This window comes from Adelges cooleyi, unplaced genomic scaffold (assembly GCF_023614345.1).
Source record: "Adelges cooleyi isolate 19-005CV unplaced genomic scaffold, UGA_ACOO_1.1 ACOO_flye_CR_arks_rails_tigmint_CR_PRNA_167, whole genome shotgun sequence".
Taxonomy (NCBI): Eukaryota; Metazoa; Arthropoda; class Insecta; order Hemiptera; family Adelgidae; genus Adelges; species Adelges cooleyi.
Window position 1 is genome coordinate 2912468 of NW_026095824.1, and position 23382 is coordinate 2935849.

The window sequence follows — 23382 nt, forward strand, 5'->3', positions numbered from 1 at the left end:
TTTACAATAATATTATTGTAAACTAACCGAATAATGTTATCATGGCCCATGTGTGTTGTAATAATAATAATATCTTCTATTATAATCCATACCTACCTATTATAAATAAGACATTATATTCCGTTTGAAAATAATTATTACAGTATACACTGTATACTGACCGTTTGCCCTATAGTATAAAGCGAAAATTGTATTATCATATGAAATTGAAGTTATAAAATTGAAATTATACACCAAGGGAGGACCAGCATCGCCTTTAAACTTCTTTAAAAGCCATATGGTATTCCCAAACAAAAATTGGTTGAAATGTACCATTCAATACTCTTAACAACTTAATTTATTTTATTTTCAATAAGCCCATATCATATTCGAGATACTTAGATTGTAATTTTCGTTTATTTTCGTTTACTCTTGCCCTTCAAATTTATCGATATGTATTTAAAAAAAAAAAAACTTTATACAATGTACTGAATAGTAAACTGTGTGTCTAATTGGCAACTGAGCAGTCCATTTTTATATTTTAATAAAGTTGTTTATACATACAAAAAACTCATTCATTACTCCAGATATTCAACTTGTTTTTTCCACTTACACCCAATTTTATTTTTAGGATTTCTGATATTCATAATTCACATAGTTTATCAAAAAATAGTCTAACTTTGACCGTATTTCATTAAATTCAGATAAAACATACTTGACATGGGTTGTTTTTGCGGGGAATAGACATTTATCATATATAAACATTAGGCCAAGAAATAAAATAAAATAAATGAACACAGAAATGGATTTAAATAACCGGATTTAAACGACTAAAATTTTGATCAATTTTACACTTATTTTCTAAGCTTAAAATTTGCCTATTTGTGTACTTGGCTTTTTTTGTGTCTTCTACCTAAACAGATTATACCATATTCAACCATTATTATACCATATTGAACCACATTAACCTATATTGTATTATGTATATTTTATATTTAATATTATTATGACTGCAATAGTCTAACAATTATTATTTTAAGGCAAAAATAGTTGAGAAAAATTGCATTTTCTTGAGCATAACATAATATAATATTTTACACCTAATGTAATATTTTTGAGTTATTACTAAATTACCTATAAAAGATAGAAAACCGTGGCCATTTTGTTTGTTACCAATGCAATGGTACCTATATGTTAACCAATAGCTGTAAACCGGTGTACCTGGTAAACAGGTATATTAACGCCCTGTTAATATACCTACCTGTTTCCACAACAGCTAAAAGTATTAAAAATTCAAACACAATCTACAACATATCTCACGCACATCTACGGTAGTTTTTTTAGTTTAAGTTGTATTATTAGGCTTTGGTTATAACAGCCGGTAGTGATTAGTAAAGTATAAAACAGAACATATATTTTAATTTTTAACTTGTGTGCTGAGAGATATGTGAACGTCAAGTATTTTTTTAGAGTCGCTTGTAAATTGGCTACATAACTTGTAGAAAAAAAAATGTACGTTAAAAATGCCACACGGATAAAGCTAAAAGTAAGTTGATACAATAGAAATTATTATAAAAATTGTTGGATATATGTTTTCGAAATTAATTGTTTGAAATTTATTTGCCGTGTGTATAAAATGTAATATTTTATTTTTTACTCATTTGTGTGAAAAATAAATTATTATTTTTGCAGGTTATTTAATATTCAATTTTGAATTTGTATTATATGTACACGGTCTGGTTCAACGTCGGCTGTAACACCTAATTAATAAAATAAACCTATCGGGTTTTTTTTTTTTTTTTACAAGACATATTATTATTATTATTTAATATAATTATGCATATATCCAGCGACCGGCTCGTAGTCTACACAATTATTATTATTTATCGTTTCTGTTGACAGGTCGGTCATCATTACTCATTATCTGTTTCCGTTGACAGTTTTAGACCACAGACAACGGATTGTCAGTTGTCGTACCTACCTAATAAACAACACAATAATAATAACGTTATTTATATTATACTAATCCGTATATTATAATATCCGTTTCATTTATAACAAGGTCATTTATAAAAGCCTTAATACTTGTGTGTGTAACAGTGTCCGACTTCTGCTGCTTTTTGGGAAATTGTAGATAAAACTTTGGGAAATTGTTTTGGTCTATTTTATATACAGGAACAAAACATATAAATCAATTTCAATTTAATAACTAACGCTAGGCGATGCTCGTATGACTGCATTTTTTTTTTTTTTCAGTAAAATCAGATTTATACCCAAATACTATATCAATCGTAAAGACTACTAATATTTGACACTTGAGCATATTATAATATTTGCCTATAATGATTATTTCTAGATTCAATAGCATGTCGTGTGTAAGTGTAAAAAAAAAAGGTTTTATTTTATTTTATTATCTTTTACCGTGTTTGCGAGTATGAGCTAAAAAAAAATTATTTGAGAAAACATTGAAAATTCTTGTTTTGCAATATTGTCCAAAATTAATCTAAAACAGTCATTGTTGTTTTAAATAATTAACCTATGTATATGTGAATTGTATTTAAATAACTTTAAGTCGGTTATTTGAACAATTGACTAACATTTTCCGGCCATTTCAATAAAGGCATAATATAATTGCATATTTTGACAGATTAAAATGCATATTTCAATCAATTTACTATGGTCATTAACATCCGAGCTCTACTAATAAAACTAATAATTTTACTTAAACACGACTGTATTGTAATCAGAGTTGCAAAATAAACAGTTCTTTTTTAAAAACAATACAAAAAAAAAACGGTTTTTTTTTTTGTTCAAACTATGTTTTCAATGTTTTAGACTGTTTTTAAATATAGTTTAAAAATTATGTTTAAACAAATTTTAATCTAATTTAGTATATAATTAGAAATTGTAAATATATTACATAATAAATACTTACCAATTCCGGATGATTATTTTTTTTTTTTTTAATTCTAGTTGATTTGTTTAATTAAATATTTACTCTTTAGAAACAAACAACAGTTTCATGTGCAAACCCTTGGGCACATTTTTTTAGTTTGTATGTATACATACAAATAATACATATTTGATATTAATTATTAAATATTGTACCTTAAAATCTGAATTCTGTACGTTTCAACGAATACAAATTAATTACTCAAATTAAAATAACAAACATATAAATATATATATATTATATATGTTGGTTAGGTTAGGTTATAGGGTATTTAATAAATAATATATATATTATATATATATATATATATATAGATATACATAATTTATAACATATATTTAAAAAATGAATACAAGTATTGTAAAAAATGATAAAATAAATGTAATTATATAGTAAGCAGTTTAAGTTTTAAGTTTACTGTAAACTTAAAACGTTGAAAACAATACCGTTTAAAACACTTTGCAACTCTGAATTTGTAATTCAGTCCTGACCTCTAATTACCGTTTAGTAATTGGTATACAATTGTCCTACCTGAGGTAAAACAAATTTCCAAAACTGTTGGCTACCAATGGCGGGGCTGTGTGAGATTTTTTTATGCCAGAAGAGAACCGAGTCGTAGCAAAAACACACAAAAAAACCGTGTTGATATTTTCGGTTCTAAAAATACAACACTCCACTATACTTTGTTGGCGTAGGTAATGAACATTATTCTCGGGGCACGTTATACAATATAATAGGTAGTACACACACTTGTGTGTGTGTGTGTCATTTGCTAAGTGGAAACGTGTAAAAGAAAAATAGTATAAATAATTTAAAAAAAAAAAAATGTTGGCAACACACGAGCCACGGTGGGAGTTAATGGACCGGATGGAAGAAATTTGTTTACCGCCGTTTATATTTTCAAGATACCCGTGTAAGGAAAATGTGTGCAACTGTGACGTCACCGTTTTCCCGCCATTGCAATGATCAATATATATATATATATATTATGTATGTATTTTGGCGTTAGATTAGACGTATTTGAATAATAACACCCAATATTGAACCAGAGAACGCGTTTTGATTTGACTACTTGGGTGCAAGCTGAGCATATTATAGATCATCATCATTGTATATAACATCTCTGTGTACTAGTCTCATTTGGGGGACCGTGGCCGCGTTTAAACTGCAGAATAACTATAAAAGCTTTTCTAATTGGATTTATAGTTAAGTTTTTATTTAACAGTAAACCATTTACCTACACGAATAAGTTTAATGAAAAAAGTATAATTATGCTTTGGCGTTTTTATTAATAGGAAAATATGTATTACATACAGCTTGATAATAATTTTACTATGCCTACTATGCGCATTTAACATAAAAATGTTTTAAAAAATATTTTGAAAATTTAAATTTCAAATTATCATACGATATCAATTTAATATGTGTACAATCAAAATGTCATAGTTAAGTGGCAGTTTAATTTTTCGAACCCAGGCTAAAATTTACTAACAAAATATTTTCAAGGGTTTCATTGCCAAGGTTGTACAGCTATGATCATTTAAAACGCATTTTAAAGATGAAAATACCCTTTCTACAGATTCTTGAGTTGCAGGGGAATAATTATGTACAACCAAAGCTAATTTATACAAATTTGGGTATTTAAATTTATTATTTTCCCAGTAAGATCAAGAGAGTTGAATAGTTTTTTTTAGTGCTTTGAATATCAATTATGTTTTTTTTTTTAATCAAAAAGTTGTTTTAACGTTTGGTACACAGTTCTATCGTTATTAGATCTACTCTTAAATTAGAATGTCCACGTTGTAATGGGATTTGAAAATATTTTTAATGTATAAGAATCCAAATAAAATTGTCCGAAACGTCTCATCTCCAAAATATAATCTGGACCATTAAAACTAAATTAAAAAAACACATTCCCAAGTATACATAATGGGTACTGGGGTTTTTCCTTTATTTATTAAACTGACACATACTATTATATTTTATTCGACAAAATTTAGAATTTGTGTTTTTATCGACAGTTATTATTAAAAAAATTCAGTAAAGTATTCATAATATATTAATAAATATATATATTTTCCTACTATTTATAGTTGATAATAAATACTATTTAAATAACAGCAATATAAACATATCTACAATTGTTGCAATTTTAAGTCTAAAATAAACAATATCTTAATGGGTCGGTGTTATTTGTAAAATTTAAAATTTAAATTTAACCTAAGGAGTTTTTTAAAAATACCAAAATCTTAAATAGATTTTGAAATAGTTGTAAATATTGTTTTCACAAAGCATTATAAAGCGTTTTAACGCTATTGGGGGAACCGTGCCAGAATATTTATTTGTGTTGATTAAATGTAAACGACGTGGGTTTTCTTTTGTTTTTAATAATAATATACAAAATATTATTATTGCTAATATGCGAAGAAGTAATAGTAGATATTATTTAAAATAAACGAAAATAAATACACCACAAACTAAGTATGTTTGATTTAGCAAAATCATTTTTTTTTTTTTTTACATTTTTCAAATAGGTAGGTATCTAATGAGAGCAAAAAAAGGCTGTAACGATAAATGATAATATTATCTATTTGATTAGTATGTTTTTAAGACGTTGTATTGTTGTTTACAATAGACGGTCGACGCGGTGACAGCAGCTGATAAGACGGTTTTCTTTTGCCAGCCGCCGCTAGCAGGTATACAGAGAAGAAGACCCCCAAATGTATTATAATGATATATTATAATAACCAACACAAAAAACATAATATGTATATTATATATTATTTACAACTCTTAAAGATACCGTTTGAACCCCGTCACGCCATTATACAAAAAAAAAAATGTAAAATCTCTTCATCAAAATAATATATTACAATAACATCTTATAATATATCAGCTTATTAGCGGAATGTCTTGGACGGGCAGACCGCGGTCAATCGTCGGCGAACTTGCCCTCGAATTCTATGAGTTGACCGACAAAGCCCTGGTTGGGGTTTATGCACGGCCTGCACATGGCCAAGTGTCTGTATGCATTGGTCATGTCCATTGCTCTGTACTTGATCAAGTAAGCTATACAGAACGCGGCCGACCTGCTCACGCCGGCAGCACAGTGCACAATCGTCAGCCCTCCGTTTAAGTATTCCTTTAAGGGCAAAAAAAAAAAAAATAGTTTTTCAATTAGTTTATTCAATTAGTCGATGACTTGTACAATATAGGGGGGTAGGGGGGTAAAGGTCTAGCCAGGACAGTATGGTGTAATGGTCAGGTCTCTTTAAAGATATTGGTAATGACCATGTGGCACGTTGAGATACAATTTATGCTTATATTGTTGTTTTGGGTAACTTTTAATTAATGTATAATATACTCATATAGCATTCAAGCATTGTCAATTCCGTTTAAATGACGTCAATACTTGTTTTCCACAAGTATTAAGATATGCTTAGCTTGTTTTCGTTGTACTATAAAACACCAAAGGAACAGCTAGTATATTCATTCAATTGTTTTGTCTTGCTTCACCCGAGCAAGTTACTGTTTGTGTAAAAGTTATATTTGAATTACATTGAATCAAACCTATCTTGGCAGTTCTTATTGTTTTACTAAAGTCTAAATCAGTTAATTACTACAGTCCTAACACTGTCCTAAATAGTATTTGTATTGGACTCTACAGTTCATTACATTGGCCGGGTGAGGGGGTGTTCCTTCAGTCTAAATTGCCCCTAAAACTTTACCCGAAAAAGAGAAATATAGAAAAAGTTCCCAATTACAAATAAGGTGTACCAAGGACTGTCCGTTTAGTAGGTTTCCTTGTGCGTTTATTATCCATTTACCAAGTGAGTTGCCAATTAGACACAGTTTACTATTCAGTACATTGTATATGTATAGTCATTTTATAGGCATTATATTTGGACGGTTTTTACAGTTTACCCAAAAATTCCTAATATTTTAATCTACAAAAAAAAATTGGGCATTGAGAAGAAGGGTTGGTTGGTCTTATCATATGGAAATTATTATTGCAATTTTTTATGAGTCGGACCGTTTTAATTTGGTTATCGTACAGTGTGACATAACAATAATATTATTGTAGCTGTACATCTATTGTCAATCAATATGGACACTATACAGCTGTGTTAAATATTCGTTTAGGCCACTAAAATATATTATTCAAAAAAATCCGTATACAATCTATAATTAAGGGTTTATTTAAAGACCCGAGTGTTTTTTTTTTTTGACGGTCAAACCGTCTGCTATACTTAGGCGTGTATAGTGTCTTAAGACCGTGTGCATAATTTATTATATATGTGTGTATTTTATATATTATTTTTTTTAAACTTTCTATTTTCAATAAACAACCGGTGACCTCACCCTTCTGCGTTTTCTTGAAAAACATGAATCTGCCGATCATTAATCATTATTATTATCGGCTCCATTCGTTTACCCAATTCACTATTGTCCTTTGTGGTGTATCTAATATTTGTATAAGTATTATTACGCTGCTGTTGTAAATACCAAGAAATACAACAACGATAACACCTTAGTAATAGTGTACCTTTAACTCGGTCGGTCTAAAAATAAAATAAAAAACACTAGCTCAACTCTTAAAAAGAAAATATGGATTATAATAATCGTTTGAACATATTTCTGGCAAAAATACCGTTGTGTTCCGTTTAGAGGATGTTTGTGTAAAATTATTATTATTATTACTATGTGTTTACGACCACATACTTTGCCGCCGGTTAATTCTTATTGCTTATTTTTTTTTTAACTGTCTCAATGGTGTCAGGCTAACGGCCTCCATGTGTCACTCTCTACATACCGGGATAGGCGCCAAGCGTTTATTACATATTTTCCTCTCGGTTATAATATGTATGTTTATTTTGAATTTCGGCAATTTTAACATCGTTTTCAAAAAATTGTCATTATTCATTACAGACCGGCGCCAGACGGTTCGATGGGTAAAACAAAAACAATATTAAAAACAATAATACAATTTGTTTACGTTATGATCAACTCAACCCTAAAATGCCCACATTGTCCAGAAACGCAACATGTTTATTAACATAATTTTATATAGTTAGAACAACTAATAGATTGAATACTAAGGTGCCACCCTTGGTAGTTATTAAAGAAATCGCTATCAACCCAAATTGCTGATAATTTAATCTGTTTAGAAAAAAATTGTACATTATTAAAAATTTTCAAAAAAAGTTGGGCACTGAAGGGTTAAAACGAATTTCCAACGACCATTCATGTAAAACGTCTTTTATTTGTTTTTCTTAATTTATTACTACACGAGAAAGGGTTAAGAAGTTTATATAAAATGAATACTACTTTACCTCCTTTCCGGCTATCAGTGCACAATAATTAGCTCAGAACATTAAATTTATTCTATATTGGAATTATTATTACTTCAGCTTAAAAAATATGTATTAATTAGGCGTATGAGATTTGTATTTCAGACTAAAAAAACAATTATTACCTCTATAATGAGTAAACTGTTTTTTTTTTTTGGTATTACGTATATGATTTACATTTTTATCAATAATTGTATAGTATTAGGGGTTGGGCATTGTCTGTAAATAAATAAGATAAACATTTTTTAACAAGTGAAAAACACTTCTTGGAACTTGACGGTAATAGTATTTCAATTATAATCCATTTTATCGCGACTAATTAGATGTGCGCGTTATTCTGTTTTTTTTTACATGTTTACACTATAAATTAAACGCGCAGGTACCAATTTCCCCAAAAAACATACACTATAATAATTGATGTAGGTACCACTTATCATCCAAGTTTGATGGTTTGATTTATAAAAAAAAATTCAAAAATCAATATAGGACCAATTATAACAACAGTGTGTAAATTGTAGAGCACTAGGTCAACAGTTTAGGTAAACAAATTGAAAGGACTTCCTTTGCGGGCTCCTGTGCGCCCAATTAAGTAGTCTTGCGGTTTTGCCAAGGTGTTGGGTATATTATTTCTATACCTATATCATGTCTTTTGCCTAGTAGTATGGAAGACCCTTTGTGGTGAACAGCAGGAGCTTTTGTGTGTTTACCTGATGGATGAGATCGGCTATCCGGTCCATGTGCGGCCTGAGGTCCGTGTCTGGGCTGTCGGTCACTGTTACTTTATGATACTTGGTCACCGTCTCGGGTAGCGGCGTGTCAGGTAATTCTTGGGCACAGTTTATCAGACAAGTGGGCTGCAACAGGGACACGGTTTCTTTGTCGGTGTAAAGGGATAAGGCACCGCAAAGGGCCAGACCGGGGCACACGTAAGACACGCTCCATCTGTAAAAAAAAACACACAAAAATTTCAAGTCCCAACCCTTTCGTCAGAATATTCAATATTGTACAACTTGCAAGCAAAAATAGGTTCATATAGTAGTACAATTTTATATACTATGTAAGATAGAGTTTTATTTTTCGAAAGAGGTAAGGCTTGTCCTGTACAAGTTTAATCGGTGTATGTAAATTTTGTATTGCAACTCGAGGCAAACTAAATTTTACTAAACAAACTCACCGTCTTAAATGAGAAGTGTTACTTAAGTAGTTTCACTTATTTTGTACCGATAACAGTTACAGTTACCTATACAGTATTCGATTAAAAATTGTCTAGGAAAAACAAAAAAAAAAAAAAATGGACGGAAAATATTATAATGTCTAGTCAAACAGATTCATTATTAATGAATTAGTTAAGTCTTTTTAATTGTTTTATATCTATTTTTATTAATATGTAAAGAGTGTTGTGTACCAACTGGGAATATAACTTTTAAAATCCGAACTTTTACTGTTGGTTAAAAAAAATAAATTTGAAAAATTGGTATTCACAAATTTAAATTGTAAATTTAGTGCGTACGAATTGAAAATAATTGTTTAAATTTTCTTCAAGTAAAATTCTATGTGAAAAACAGTTGTTATTTTTACTTATGTTATAGTACATTATTAGACAATATTCAAATTTGTATCTCGTTTATTATTTGCTAGAGCTTTGTCAACTTTTGAAACTTAAATATTATATTGATACTATATTTAATCGAGTTTTTAAATTAATAATAACCTACCGAAAACATTGACTGGACCTAACCGGTATATTAAGTAATTATTTTTCAAGTTATTTAGGTTTAAAATTTAAGACAGGGGGTGAAGTGCAGTTGCACCCTCCCTCCTGTCCTAAATTTAAAACTTCAAAACTATTTGTTCAAAACCGGTGTTCGACCGGTCGACATTTTCAGAAAATCATTCTTTACCGTTTAAGTTTTGTTAAGTTTATAAAGCTCTAGAAAACACTGAACAAGATAAAAGTTGTCAGAAATCTAAAAACGCCACCCCCCGTCGGTTAAGTCGCTCTGTGCACACATTGTACGGTTACCGGCAAACACCGCCCTCGCCAGGGGTTTTTCCAAAAGCGTTAGGTTATTAAAAAAAATGATTAATTTTTTATTTTGTTTTTTATAGCTTACAGGTCGGATTTTTTTAGTACGATCTCGCCGTTGACTGGCACACGAAGGCGGTCGCACTGAACACCAGCGGCGTTGTTGTTCCTCGCCACGACCATCATGATGCCTCCTGCCATGCTGGCTGCTGCACGCGGTCTGTACTGCTTGAACAATGCGGATGGACCAGAGCTTTTATCTCTCATATCTTTGGCACCGTGTCCCACAGCTGGTCTGTGTCTGCCCTACCTTTGGGCCGCGTTCATATTATTGCAGCCAACACTCGCACTCGGCCGGACGACCCCGTTGTACGGTTTGTTTTTGTTGATGTTATTATTTAGATAGAAAAAAAGAAAAAAAGAACATTATTATTGTTGTTGTTAAAATACTCGACACGCGTTTTTTAGTATGTCACCACCGCCAGAGCAGATCCGTAATAGGATTGGCAACCGGGGGGAGACGGTGGAAAAAAAAAATATTTCACTTGGCTCGAACGATAATTATTATATTATTATTATTATTATTATTATTATTTATCATTAATCATTCGTGTGTCGACGGACAACGGAGCGGTTGCAGCTGCTGTCCTAAACGCATAAGGCCTATGGAATGGATGTTTATTAAAAAAAAAAAAATTGATCCATTTAAGAGGGCGTCGCACCGCCAATTTTTAAGGAGTAAAGTATCTTATGTAATGAACTGTAGGGTTCAATACAAACACTATCTTAACAGTATACGAAATATAGTAATTAAATGATTTAGACTTTAGTAAAACAAATAAACTGCCAAGATAGATTTGATTCAATTTAATATAACACTTTTATAAACAGTACTTGCACGGGTAAAACAAGTAAGAGCAATTGAATACATACTCGCTGTTTCATTGGGGTTTTATAGTACAAGAATGCAAGCTAGCATATCCTAATACTTGTGGTAAACAAGTATTAGCAACGTCATTTACATAGAATTGAGTACAATAATAAAATGCTTAAATGCTAACTAAGTCTTACATCTTAATTAAAATCTACCCAAAACAACAGTAAGCAATAATGTTTTACACGTGCCATGGTCAATATTGTATCTCGAGGAGATCTGACCATTACATCCCCCCGATAAAATGAAAAACATATGTGGACGAAGTACCCAGATGTTTTTCGTACCAATAAGAATATAATATATGGATTATGTGAATATAATATGAGTATAATATGAATATAATATGAATACAATAAGAAATATAATGTATATAATAAGAAATATAATGGTTATATTTTATAAACGTGGATAAACCGAGTAAAAACGGTTTGGAATATGAAATGTAGCACGAGGCGTGTTAGAATTATGGTATGGTATTGCTACATTGCTGTTGAGATGTTCGTTCCGAACATTTTGAGGCTCATTATTAACAAATGAATGTTCAGTATGAACACATGGAGGTTCATTGTTAATATTATTTACACTAATACTTTCGTTAAGTACATTAATATTTTCATTGTTTACATTAACCGTTTCATTGTTTATGTTGAAATTACGACCAGTATGTCCTTCAACTGAACGCAAGGTTTCTCTTGTACTTACAACTTTTATGATAATGAATACAATAAAAATTAATATATTAATAATTAGTAATATAGTAAGAACAGACAAAAACAGACCATATGACTGTTCATGATTAGGTAATAACAATTCTGTTTTGAGATTAGCCATATCGTTTAAATTATGGATATTAACATATTCTGTAACATGTGTAATTGGAAATTTATACAATGTTGAATTTATTAAGCTAGATATGTTAGTATTTGGAATAACATCTGTGAAAATGTTATCTTTAGAAATTGGGGAAGGAATAAGGATATCATTTTTCCCATATGCCTTACAGGACTCATTTAAAGAAAGAATACCTACCCCTTCTATTGAAAAAGATATTGATTCTTTAATATTGTCACACGTGAGAAATAACGTGTCAAATGGAATTGTAAAAATCCATTGATTTTTATACTTTAATTTATGGAAAATAGAATATGATATGTTTAGGTATTGAATATTACAATTGGATGGGAAAATTCTAGTATTTTGGAATAATTGGACTTCACATGTAGGTTTCATATTTGTTGGATGTAAGGTTTGAATTTCAGGGCATAACAGGAAGGTTTTTGATACTTCGCAGTTTAACAAATCTAGATCTGAATAGCTCGTATAGTGCTCATTCGTCTTACTTATAGCTAGATATTTAAAATTTGGTTTAACATATACATAAGAAAAATTATTGTCTAATTTTACCGGTTTTGCTAGTACGGCAAACAGTGTTAGCTGTGTTTGGTATACCAACGGTAAATTAATTAGATAAACAATGTTATCATTGGCGTAATAAACTCTTATGTCCGATAACTGTAATAATTCGTTTATTGGTTTCGTGAGATTGGGAGTGGGGATTCTATGAGTAATTACGTCTGTTGCTTGTAATATATCGCCCTCAAGAAAGAAAACTTCCGAGTATTTAAAACAGATATCGAGTAATTTTTCCCGTTCGTCATCAAGTAGATGATCTGTTATAATAAGCTTGGCGAGCGCTTCTAACCTACTGGCCCCACTTAATTTTTCCCTGATAGACATGATATTACTTGAGTCATCATATTGGTCTGGTGTAGTATTATCATTTACCTTGTTATTATCGTACGGCCCCCAGATTAAATTATTCATTTCAATATTTTCTACGAAAGCCGGTTGTTCGCCTATGTTTATAATATTTGCTACCGTGTGTTGCCCTTTGATTGGACTTACGCTATTTGCGATAATTACATCGTCGCTTAATTCTATTTTTTCAATGTAAATGTTATCAGCCTGAATTGGCTTTTCTACTTTAATACATACTAGGCAGTTAGAGCGCTGTGGAATAATTAAATGTGACGAGTTAAGTTCTTCTGTACCCGTAGGAATAATTAATAAGTCGCGATTTAAATCAATAATGGCTTTGTTTTTTTTTAAAAATGAATTACCCAGAATGCCATCTTGTCTTATTTTAAAATCGTTATCTACTACATTGAACTTTATTTTTAAGGTACTGTTATTAATCAGAATGTCTAAAATTGTTGTTCCGATTGTGCTTACGCGCGTTGCCGATATTCCCTGTAGTTGCCGTTTTTCATCTTCGTTTATGATAAGATCGTCTTTTAGCGAGTCTATTTTAATAATGTTCATTTGCGCGCCACTATCTATCAAAAATTTAGCTGATGCATTAATAAAAGAATTAGATTTACATATTATATGTTCGTCTATTATTTCTGTAACTACTCGCACGTTATTTTTAATTTCCTGTACTGATCGGTTTGAGCCCGAGGTGCCTTCGTCACCATTATCGTTCGAATTATCATTTTTCTTTTTTTCGTTAAAAATGCGTTTCCTGCAGAATTTAATTTCGTGGTTAGGCTTCTTACAATAAGCACACGTTTTAATGTTATCTTTATTTTCCCGTTTAATATTTGTACTCCTATTATACGCTGGGTTAGTAAATTTTGGTAAGTTCTCTTCTTTTGTCCTACATTCTCCTTGGACGTGACCTTCACGGTTGCATCGATAGCAGCGGATATTCTTTTTATCCCTATCATTATCTTTAGAATTTTTTGTATACTTATTATTGTTATTTTTATATTTATTTGCGCCGTTATTGTAAAAATTGCGCGGCTCAACACTTTTTTCTTCTTCTACAGCAATGGAAATGGCCCCTTCCAGAGTTGTAGGATTACGCGCTTTTAAAATAATTCTTAAATTTGAATTTATGCCATTTATAAAAACTGAAAGCGCATGAGATTTTATTGTTTCTGCTATCGCGTTTCTTTCTATGCTCGTTTTATCTATAGTAGATGCTTGTATTAATTTTTGATATGTTTCCTCGACTCGAGAAAAATAAGTTTGCGCGCTTTCTTTATATCCTTGCCTTAATGAACTGAGTTGCGCTTGTAAGAATGTGATGGAATGAGTAGCGCCAAAATTTTCGCGCAATATTTTAAGAAGATCATTAAGTGTTTTAACATCACGGTACCTAATAACTTCGAAAGCTCTACCTGATAATTGAGTTTTAATAACCTCAATAAGTTTTAATTTATATATCGGGTCTATATTATCCATGATAAATTTACATCTAGATTCAAAACATGTTAATTCTGATTCTGACCCCCCAGAAAAATGTGGTACCATTTTAATGGCTGAATTTAAAGTTAGTAAAGCATCGTTAGCCATTTTGGTCTTGGTTCCTAGTATATTTTTTAACCTAATCACCAACTGGTCTGGGTCGTATTCAACTACCTTCCAACTATCACTATCGGACATAAGCTATATAAATCCAATGACTTACAATAATAAAGCGTTCGACATGATTTTGTGGCTGGTTATACACGACTTGACACTCTGGTTGTTGGTGGACAGCTTGGCTGTGTGGCTGGGCTGCTTGGCTGGGCTGCTTGGCTGGGCGGATTGGCTGCTTGGCTAGGCTGCTTGGCTGGGCGGCTCGGCTGGACAACGCTGTGTACCGGAACTTGAATGAAGTTTGATAGGTAGAAAAAAAAAGAACCTCAAAATGGTCTTTTTGGATGGGCAGTGTAAGCTCCTGGACGATCCTGGATACTTACAGTGTGGCACGGCTTTCGAAAAGTCCTTGACTTTTCCTAACGAATATTTTTTTTTTGACGTTCAAAAAAAAAATTCAAGCCGTTAACTTCTTCTGACACCAAATATGTAATGAACTGTAGGGTTCAATACAAACACTATCTTAACAGTATACGAAATATAGTAATTAAATGATTTAGACTTTAGTAAAATAAATAAACTGCCAAGATAGATTTGATTCAATTTAATATAACACTTTTATAAACAGTACTTGCACGGGTAAAACAAGTAAGAGCAATTGAATACATACTCGCTGTTTCATTGGGGTTTTATAGTACAAGAATGCAAGCTAGCATATCCTAATACTTGTGGTAAACAAGTATTAACAACGTCATTTACATAGAATTGAGTACAATGATAAAATGCTTAAATGCTAACTAAGTCTTACATCTTAATTAAAATCTACCCAAAACAACAGTAAGCAATAATGTTTTACACGTGCCATGGTCAATATTGTATCTCGAGGAGATCTGACCATTACACGGCCAAGTCGACGGAGCCACCAGACTTAAAATCCCATAAATTATCACAACAATATATTATCTTATTCGTTTAAGTAACAACGTTCCAAAGCCGTGTGTGCCTGTGTTCAAAATAACCGTAACAATTAATTACTATGTACACCGCCCGTTAAAATTAATAATAAACTTATCGTTTTTAAATCGTCTTGACACGAAGGTGGTCTTGTTACCAAAATATGTATACCATTGGTAAGAGTATACAATTTGTAGAGAAAAAAAATTGAATTGCATATTATTATTGCGGATTAATATTTTATAAAAATTTCAAGATGTATTTTTACAATCAATGTACACTGTAAAAAAAAAATAATACTACTTGTGTGTACAAAGATTTTGAAATGCACACATTATTACAGCTGTTAATATTATCACCGTGTAGACCATGGTGCTTGTCCACTGTTTGAACACCCTGTATATAAATATTATTGTTTCTTATTTTCTCTTCCCAATGCCCTATACCCCCGTTGGATAAGAACCAATTGTGTCAAAGGTGAACTAAAATATGTATAAAGTAATATAATTTTCGCCTTGCAGGTTTGGCAGATGATTGTCTGTGCAAAAGCGCAAATCTTTATGATTTGTTCCAACGGTTAATTTAAAAAAAAACTATAACACTTAAATACTAATGGCAACTGCATATAGGTTTTTATTTTGTGAAATATGTTCAGCTTTCTACACCAATATTAATGGTTTTATACAAGCTTCGTTGCTCTTTTCAACTTGAATGTATAATAAAACAAATAAGAACCGCAGAAAAAAACGATTGCACGCGAAGGTCGTCAAAAATATATAAAAAAATACACGTGGCCTTAATCCAAAGAGGAATTTTTTTTTTAATTCGCTTAGAAATTTTTTTTTAACCTTGATCGAGAAAGTTTTTTTGGAAATTGTTCATTATAAACGTTCAATTTTATTTATACTCGCATTTTCTCTTGAAATAATTATCTAAAATTCTTGTGCACAGTGTTTATTGTTTTGTTAAAGGCCAAATAGTATTTTTAAGTTAATCATTTTCTCCTTTAGCAATAATTATCCATACGTATATATTAGTCACTGAGTAATAACATTCACTAAGATTAAAAACAATACAAAAATTCCAAATTTGTATAACAGCTAAACTTGCCAATTGATATAATTTTCTAACCGGAACTAAATTCGATAACGCAAACCCATTTCAATCGAATATTATGTTTCGGTAATGATATTAATTAGCAAGCTTAGTTTTCAGACAATTTTGAAATTGATTAAATATTGATCTACCAACAATTAACACAATTAATTTCGGTTCGTCCAAGTGACAGAATCTATTACTTATTGGTGTATTATAAATATTTCATATGATTATCAACGATAAAAATGTATAATGTGTTATGTGTTATATATTATGAGACGTTTATTCTTAACCCGAATTTGCCTTAGCTTTTTAGGGTCAAACTTGATGATTAAATTGAGCAAATATAAATGTCATATTTAAAAAACACAATATTTGAAAATTTTTGGTTTTTTTTAAAATTATATATTACATTTAGTTGTCAACTGTAGTAGGTACATTCTCTAGGCTTTATATTATTAAACGTAATAATATAATATTGTGGTATTTGACAGGGAAAAACAACTATTAAATTGTACCAAAAAATTTTTTTTTTTTTTGGGGGGGGGAGCACTTTTAGAGATTTAAAGCAACCGAGGGCGTATAATATATTATGTAACGTTAATACAATAATTAGAGCTCGGATGTTAATGACCATAAATGTAAATTAAAATATACATTATAAAATGTCAACATAATGTGCAATTATATGCCTTAATTGAAAAATGTTAGCCGACTTGACAAAATTTAAATAACATAATACATGAGTTAATTATTTGAAAAGGTATTTTATGTACCATGAGAACATTGAATTATTTTGGCGGGGTTTTTAAAATTTAAAAGAACAATGACGATTATTTTCGACAATATTTCATAACCAGAATTTTCGTTACTTTTTTTTTCTAATTGTGTACAATTTTTCTTTAGCTCATACCTACATGTAAACACTATGAAAGATGAAAAAACTAATATGGAACAAAAATGTTAATTGCTAAAAATAGCAATTGTACTTACAAATATCATGCCTCTAAATCTAGAAATAAACATTATAGACAAATATGATATGCTCAAAAGTGTCAAAATTGCAAATACATAATATATTTTGCAATATAAGTTTGGCGATTTGAAACTATCTAGTCATTGTGAATCTGTTGATTTATCTTATTTGGGTATAAATCTGATTTCACTAAAAAAATATAATAATATGCAACTTCCCAGCATTAACCGAATACTACAATAACAGTTTTTTTACAATACACAACATCCGTTCGATAGGGTTTTTTCAATATTCAATCTGGCTACAAGCTATAATAATAATATTATTATGTGTGGTTTTTTTTTTAAATAAAACGTCGACCCCGACATCCATTTATTTTGTATACAAACAATGTGTGTTGTTTACGGGTTTGCTGTGTTATTATTTAGCTGGCCACCCGGTCGGTCCCTATCTATACCTACCTGTTATCGACAATAGCAGTGATAATATTATTATACTTAATAATAACTTAATGATATAATAAACAAGCGATAGGGAATAATATGTTCGGCGGCTCTGGCAAACCCTTTTGAACGTCCATAAGAAAACGGTATTATAATATAGTGAGATTTTGTTACAAGTATAATAATTGGCCAAATGCAATAACAAGCCCAAAAAAACGACTCAACAGTAATATGACATGCGCCTAATGGGTGTTACAATCATTACTGTAAAAAAAAAAAAATAATTGTATATTATGTAACTGTCAACGTTATAGTTTACTCGGTTGGGCTATAATATAATATATTATTTTTTATCAAACTTCTTTGACGGCAACAAACCTCTTGAATTGTGATGGCCGGATTTGCCAATTTTGATTCTTCTGGATTCAGACAGACACAAAAATAAAACAAGCTCTTTAATCGACATTATCATTAACTTAACGGGCAAATACTATAAATGATAATACCGGAATGTCAAGTGTTTCCCAAATTAACGAATCAAAATGACGTTATTCTAAAACGGTGTCTACACTGCAAATTTAAGAAGTGTACCCCTAAAAAGACCTAGCCTATGTGCATTGTAAGTCTTACTATGTACAGATTGAAAATTTGTATTTTATTAGTTTTTTAAGTTTCCGGAAAACTTACTTTTTTACGCAAACGAAGTTCGTATCCGTCAACGACGGTAAGTTAGTACTTGTACTTATATAATATTGTTAGTCCGGTGAATTATAGTTTTCATAATAAAACTGTAAAGGGTATGTGGGGAAAAACCCAAAAAGTCACTTGTTTTTTAATCTGAGAAAAACATGTTTTAAAATGTTAAAATCTTTAAAAAAATGTTCAATTTTTGTTTTTAAATAATGTTTAATCGTAAAGAACGGATTCGTTTTGTATTCAAATTAATTTTGTCACAACAGAATGGCCATTTTTAAAAGAGTGACTTGCTTGTTTTATTTCTTTGTGCCCTTCATATTAATATCTTATCATTAGTACTATAAGGGGTTACTACAACTTTCACCGATATCCATTTTTTCCAGTAAATATTTTTCCTGTAGGAAAAATGGCGATTGGAAAAAGTGGATGTAGGATAAACTATCAGTGAGAAATGTTTACATTTGGAAAAAGTGTACTCGAAACAATTACCATTTTTACCCTACGACATTATTTCTTACAACGGTTATATAATAATTATATCAGAATTAAGCCCATATACTTGTTTCCTTATTGTTAAATGAAATTACATTCATATTATAGGGATATGCACGTTGGTTGTCTAGTGTTTGTAGGTGATTTAGTGTCAGTAAATGTGATAGCTGAATTATTAAGAGTGGAATTAGAGCAATATATGGATGCATTGGAGACCATATTTAGTTTGAGAATAATCAGATATAAAACATAACCTACTTTTGAGTTAAATTTCAGTACTTATAGCCTATAAGAGATTTAAAAAAAAAGATAGGCAACCTATTATGCTCCAATTGCTAGTGGTAAATAGTGTACCTACCTGTAGAGAAATGTTTGTCTTTGGGTTCAGTGATGTAACATTACAAAGTTGAAAAAACTTTTTAAAAAAAACATGACTTTTTAAAAAAAAGTGAACTGTTAAAAATGTCAATTACTTTAAAAACAACTAAAAATTAACTACAATTTTAAATAATATTGAACATGTTTAATTTTTTACCAAAAAGAAAAGCTTGGGCCCTATTCAATAAAGTCCCTAATACATTTATCAGATACACTTGCAGATAATGTTTTATGTTGTAAGTTTTTTTGTAATTTAAATTTGGTTTAATATTAGTGTGTGACACAAACATTTCACAATACTTAACTCAATGAATTTGGATGCCCGGGTCCCAATATATTATAGACAGAACATTGTATTGAATCATTCAAAATAAGTGCCAGGGACTTTTTTGGTAGTTTGTTTGTATACTATCAAGTATCACAGCATCTTTAACAGAGATTAAAATGTTTTTAATTTTAACATATAGCTAAGCAGAATGCGTTTTGCTCGGATGCTTTAAAGCCAAAACACCTTTTTTTTTTTTTGTGAAAATGACAGCCTTTTTTGTAAATATACTAAATGTTTATCTTACACTTTAACACATAGAAAACCTTTTTTTTTTAAATAGTTGTAACTCAAATAAGACATTATATTGTAAAAAGGATAATATGTCATTATCTTGTTTTTGCTTAAAAACATATATATATGGTCTGATAGTTCGTTTATTTCTGTTTGCTTGTTTTTTTTCAAAATTCTTTTCTCCATCAATCTACTGACTCGTTTAAGCTAATGTTTGCGAAGGAGTCAGCGAGAAATATTAAAACAAAAAAATTGCTAGTGTAAAGAATAAATTTCATCGAAATTCCAGATGAAAAATGATTAACATTGATCTAAGACGTTATAAATTATATACTAGTCGGCGAAAGGATTTATTTATAATAAAAAAAATAAGGTTATCCACATTATTATCCAAATATTTATATTAATTTTAAAATATTCCATAAGAGATGATGGAATGTATTCTGTGAGTCTTAAAATATAATTTTTTTGACATTGGTGTATGAGTGTAACTGAACAAGCACACAAAACAAGTATTCTTTTTATTTTAAATAAATAATACAACTGAAAACGTGTTTTCAATAAGTTTTCCCGTTTAAGAAAGTGAATGGACAATTATTTAGAAAAGTAATCAAAAAGGGTTTTAAATTTTGAATGTAAAAATAATTATAGTTATATTATTTATGACCGGATGTAGAAAACAATTTTAGGTGTTCTAAGACCAATTGTAGGAATATGGATAAAAATAAAATACAATACAATAGGAAAAATATATGTATTCGTGATATAATGTAAATAGTTTTTTTTTTAATGTTATATAAATAATAATATATTATAATAATATATTTACAATTTTATCATTTCTGTAAATTCTACCAAAAAGTATACAACACATTAATTGTGTCTATATCGAATATGTTTAATATTAATAAAACTCCAAGACCAATCTTAGTACATCTACCGTTAAGGAGCTTTTCTATGTGTATTACTATGACTCATGTGTTTTTTCATACCGATACGAATTTAAGGTAAATAAAACGCAAAAAAAAAAAATATTACCAACCGTGTATTGTTTACACGCATTTATAACATACAACGAAAATTCTAAGCATAAAATAAAACCTTACACATATTATGGTTTGGAAACCCAAGTTTGGGCCTCAAAGAGCAATGCAGTGATCACAGATAAAAAAACAAATATCGATAAGAGCATATTGAACTAATGTCAATATTATTTGCTTAAAAATGAATTTTTAGTTTAAGGGTGGATATGATTTGGGTTACATTTGTTACATTTTTTTCATCTCTGGTAAAACCAGTTGACATTGACTATTCAATAAAAAATTTCAACAAAACCATTTTCAGTCGTTAGATAAAACCACCACTCTTCTAATATTGGAATCTATAATGTAAGAGTGACTAAAGAATTAAATGGTTCATTTATGGTGGTTATATATCAACGAAAAACAAGTGAATGCTCTCAGTTTGTTAGTTGTACATTCACTGATTGAAATTTAAATGACAATTACACTTGAGGCTTTACAAACGGTAAAGGTGTAATTTTTCCCTTTTTTTTGGGGGTGGGGGGGTTTTCCTTAATATAAAATAAGTTTGATCGCAGTTTTTTTTTTTTTTTTGAGAAAATTGTATAAGTTATAGTTCCACCTTCGGTCTAATTTTCCCGACCTAAATCCCTAAAACTTTGCTTGGAAAAGTGAAATAAAAAGAAAAATTCCATCTATCCTATTGGAAACTGTTTAAATTCCACACAAATTTGGAATTAATTTGACTAGTTAGTTGTTAAATCTTAAAATTGCGCCAAACAAGTTTTAAAAACATTCAGCCTTTTTCTCCCGGGAGGAGGGAGGGAGGGTTGTTGAAATTTCGGGGTTAACTTTTAAGCAAAGCATATTTGTTTTGAAAAATAGTGGGGGAGTAATTAATCTTTTTGCTTTATTTGTAGTTTTAGCAATTAAAATTATACTCAAAGTAGAGGTTATATAGTGTATTGTGTAAATCTATTTGATCTATGAAAATTGCTTCGAACAGAAAAATAATATGCAGGGACAAAAAATACACTGTGGAATATCGAAAACAACAATTCGCATAAAGTTATATAAAAACTAATAGTACCGACCTATAAAAAAAATAAGTTGTTTTTCAGTGAAACATTTGTACAAACAAGAACAGTTACAACGACAACAACAACAGCAGAAAACACAATAACAATTTCGTTTTAACAGCAAATGAATAGATTTTCACAATTTGAAACGGTTTTGAAAACTATTACTGTGAAATTCAAATACAAATTGGGTTGAAAACCCTGTTTGAAAACATAGGTTAAATACATCATCGAATGCGATTTTTCCCATACAAATCCATCCAGGTGTAATTAAAGGGGGGAGAGCCCATCTCTAGAATACCCCCCCTAGTAGCTCAAAGGCTACATAAAAAAATGTAACGCGTTTTCTATAAATTTCAAAGTTAATTTAAAAAAAAAAAAGTTTTACTTTTTAAGGGTTTTCGTTTGTCACAAAAAAGGGTTATCGAACGAATAGATATTTTGAAGTGAAAATAATACATTGACAATCTTGATTGAACGTGTATTGTGGCAACAACATGCTTACTTATTGGACATTGAAGAAAATGCTCTTAATTCAGAATTTACTGTAGCCAAAAATTGTTGTAAAATGTATAAGTTTGATTCCAGTGAATATGTTTTGAGCCATCATCTTAAGGGGGTTTAAGTGGGTCCCTGTTTGTTGGACATTTTAGGCCTACTCGCAGGATGGTTAGATATTCTAGGTTAATGTAGAAATCGACTAATGATATTTCATTCATAAAATTGTGTTTTAAGTGCTATTTATTTGCTCAAATTTGTCTTTTCGTAAAGTAAATGAATCAGTTATTCAACAATCGACTTCCATAATAACATATTGCATTCCTGCGTTCAATCCCTTTAAATGTAATCGTTGAGCAATTGATTTATTTATTGTATTTTTAAACGGGTTAATACCCAATATTACAAATAAGAGATGAATAGGAGGAACATAAACATAGAATTTACACAAAAATAAAAGTATACAGATTAACACATAACAGCTGACAAATACAATATGGATTTCAACAACACAAAATAATAGACACACAAGCCTTCTTGCATCTACTCTTTCCAACGAGTATAATATTTTCTAT

At 30.1% G+C, this 23382-nt stretch overlaps 2 protein-coding genes across 2 annotated transcripts; both read right to left on the reverse strand.

Moving 5' to 3' along the window:
- Positions 1 to 5493: 5493 nt before the first annotated feature.
- LOC126832766 (dual specificity protein phosphatase 18) lies at positions 5494 to 11054 on the reverse strand. The gene is made up of 3 exons (XM_050563690.1): positions 10398 to 11054; positions 8991 to 9225; positions 5494 to 6074 (listed from the first exon to the last, which is right to left on the reverse strand). The coding sequence occupies exons 1-3, from the start codon at positions 10574 to 10576 to the stop codon at positions 5865 to 5867; spliced, it is 624 nt and encodes a 207-aa protein (XP_050419647.1). The 5' UTR covers positions 10577 to 11054; the 3' UTR covers positions 5494 to 5864.
- A 70-nt stretch (positions 11055 to 11124) lies between these two features.
- On the reverse strand, positions 11125 to 15476 carry LOC126832875 (uncharacterized). Its single transcript, XM_050563896.1, has 2 exons — positions 14996 to 15476; positions 11125 to 14888 (listed from the first exon to the last, which is right to left on the reverse strand). Exon 2 carries the CDS (start codon positions 14694 to 14696, stop codon positions 11643 to 11645), a length of 3054 nt encoding a protein of 1017 aa, XP_050419853.1. The 5' UTR covers positions 14697 to 14888; positions 14996 to 15476; the 3' UTR covers positions 11125 to 11642.
- Positions 15477 to 23382: the final 7906 nt, after the last annotated feature.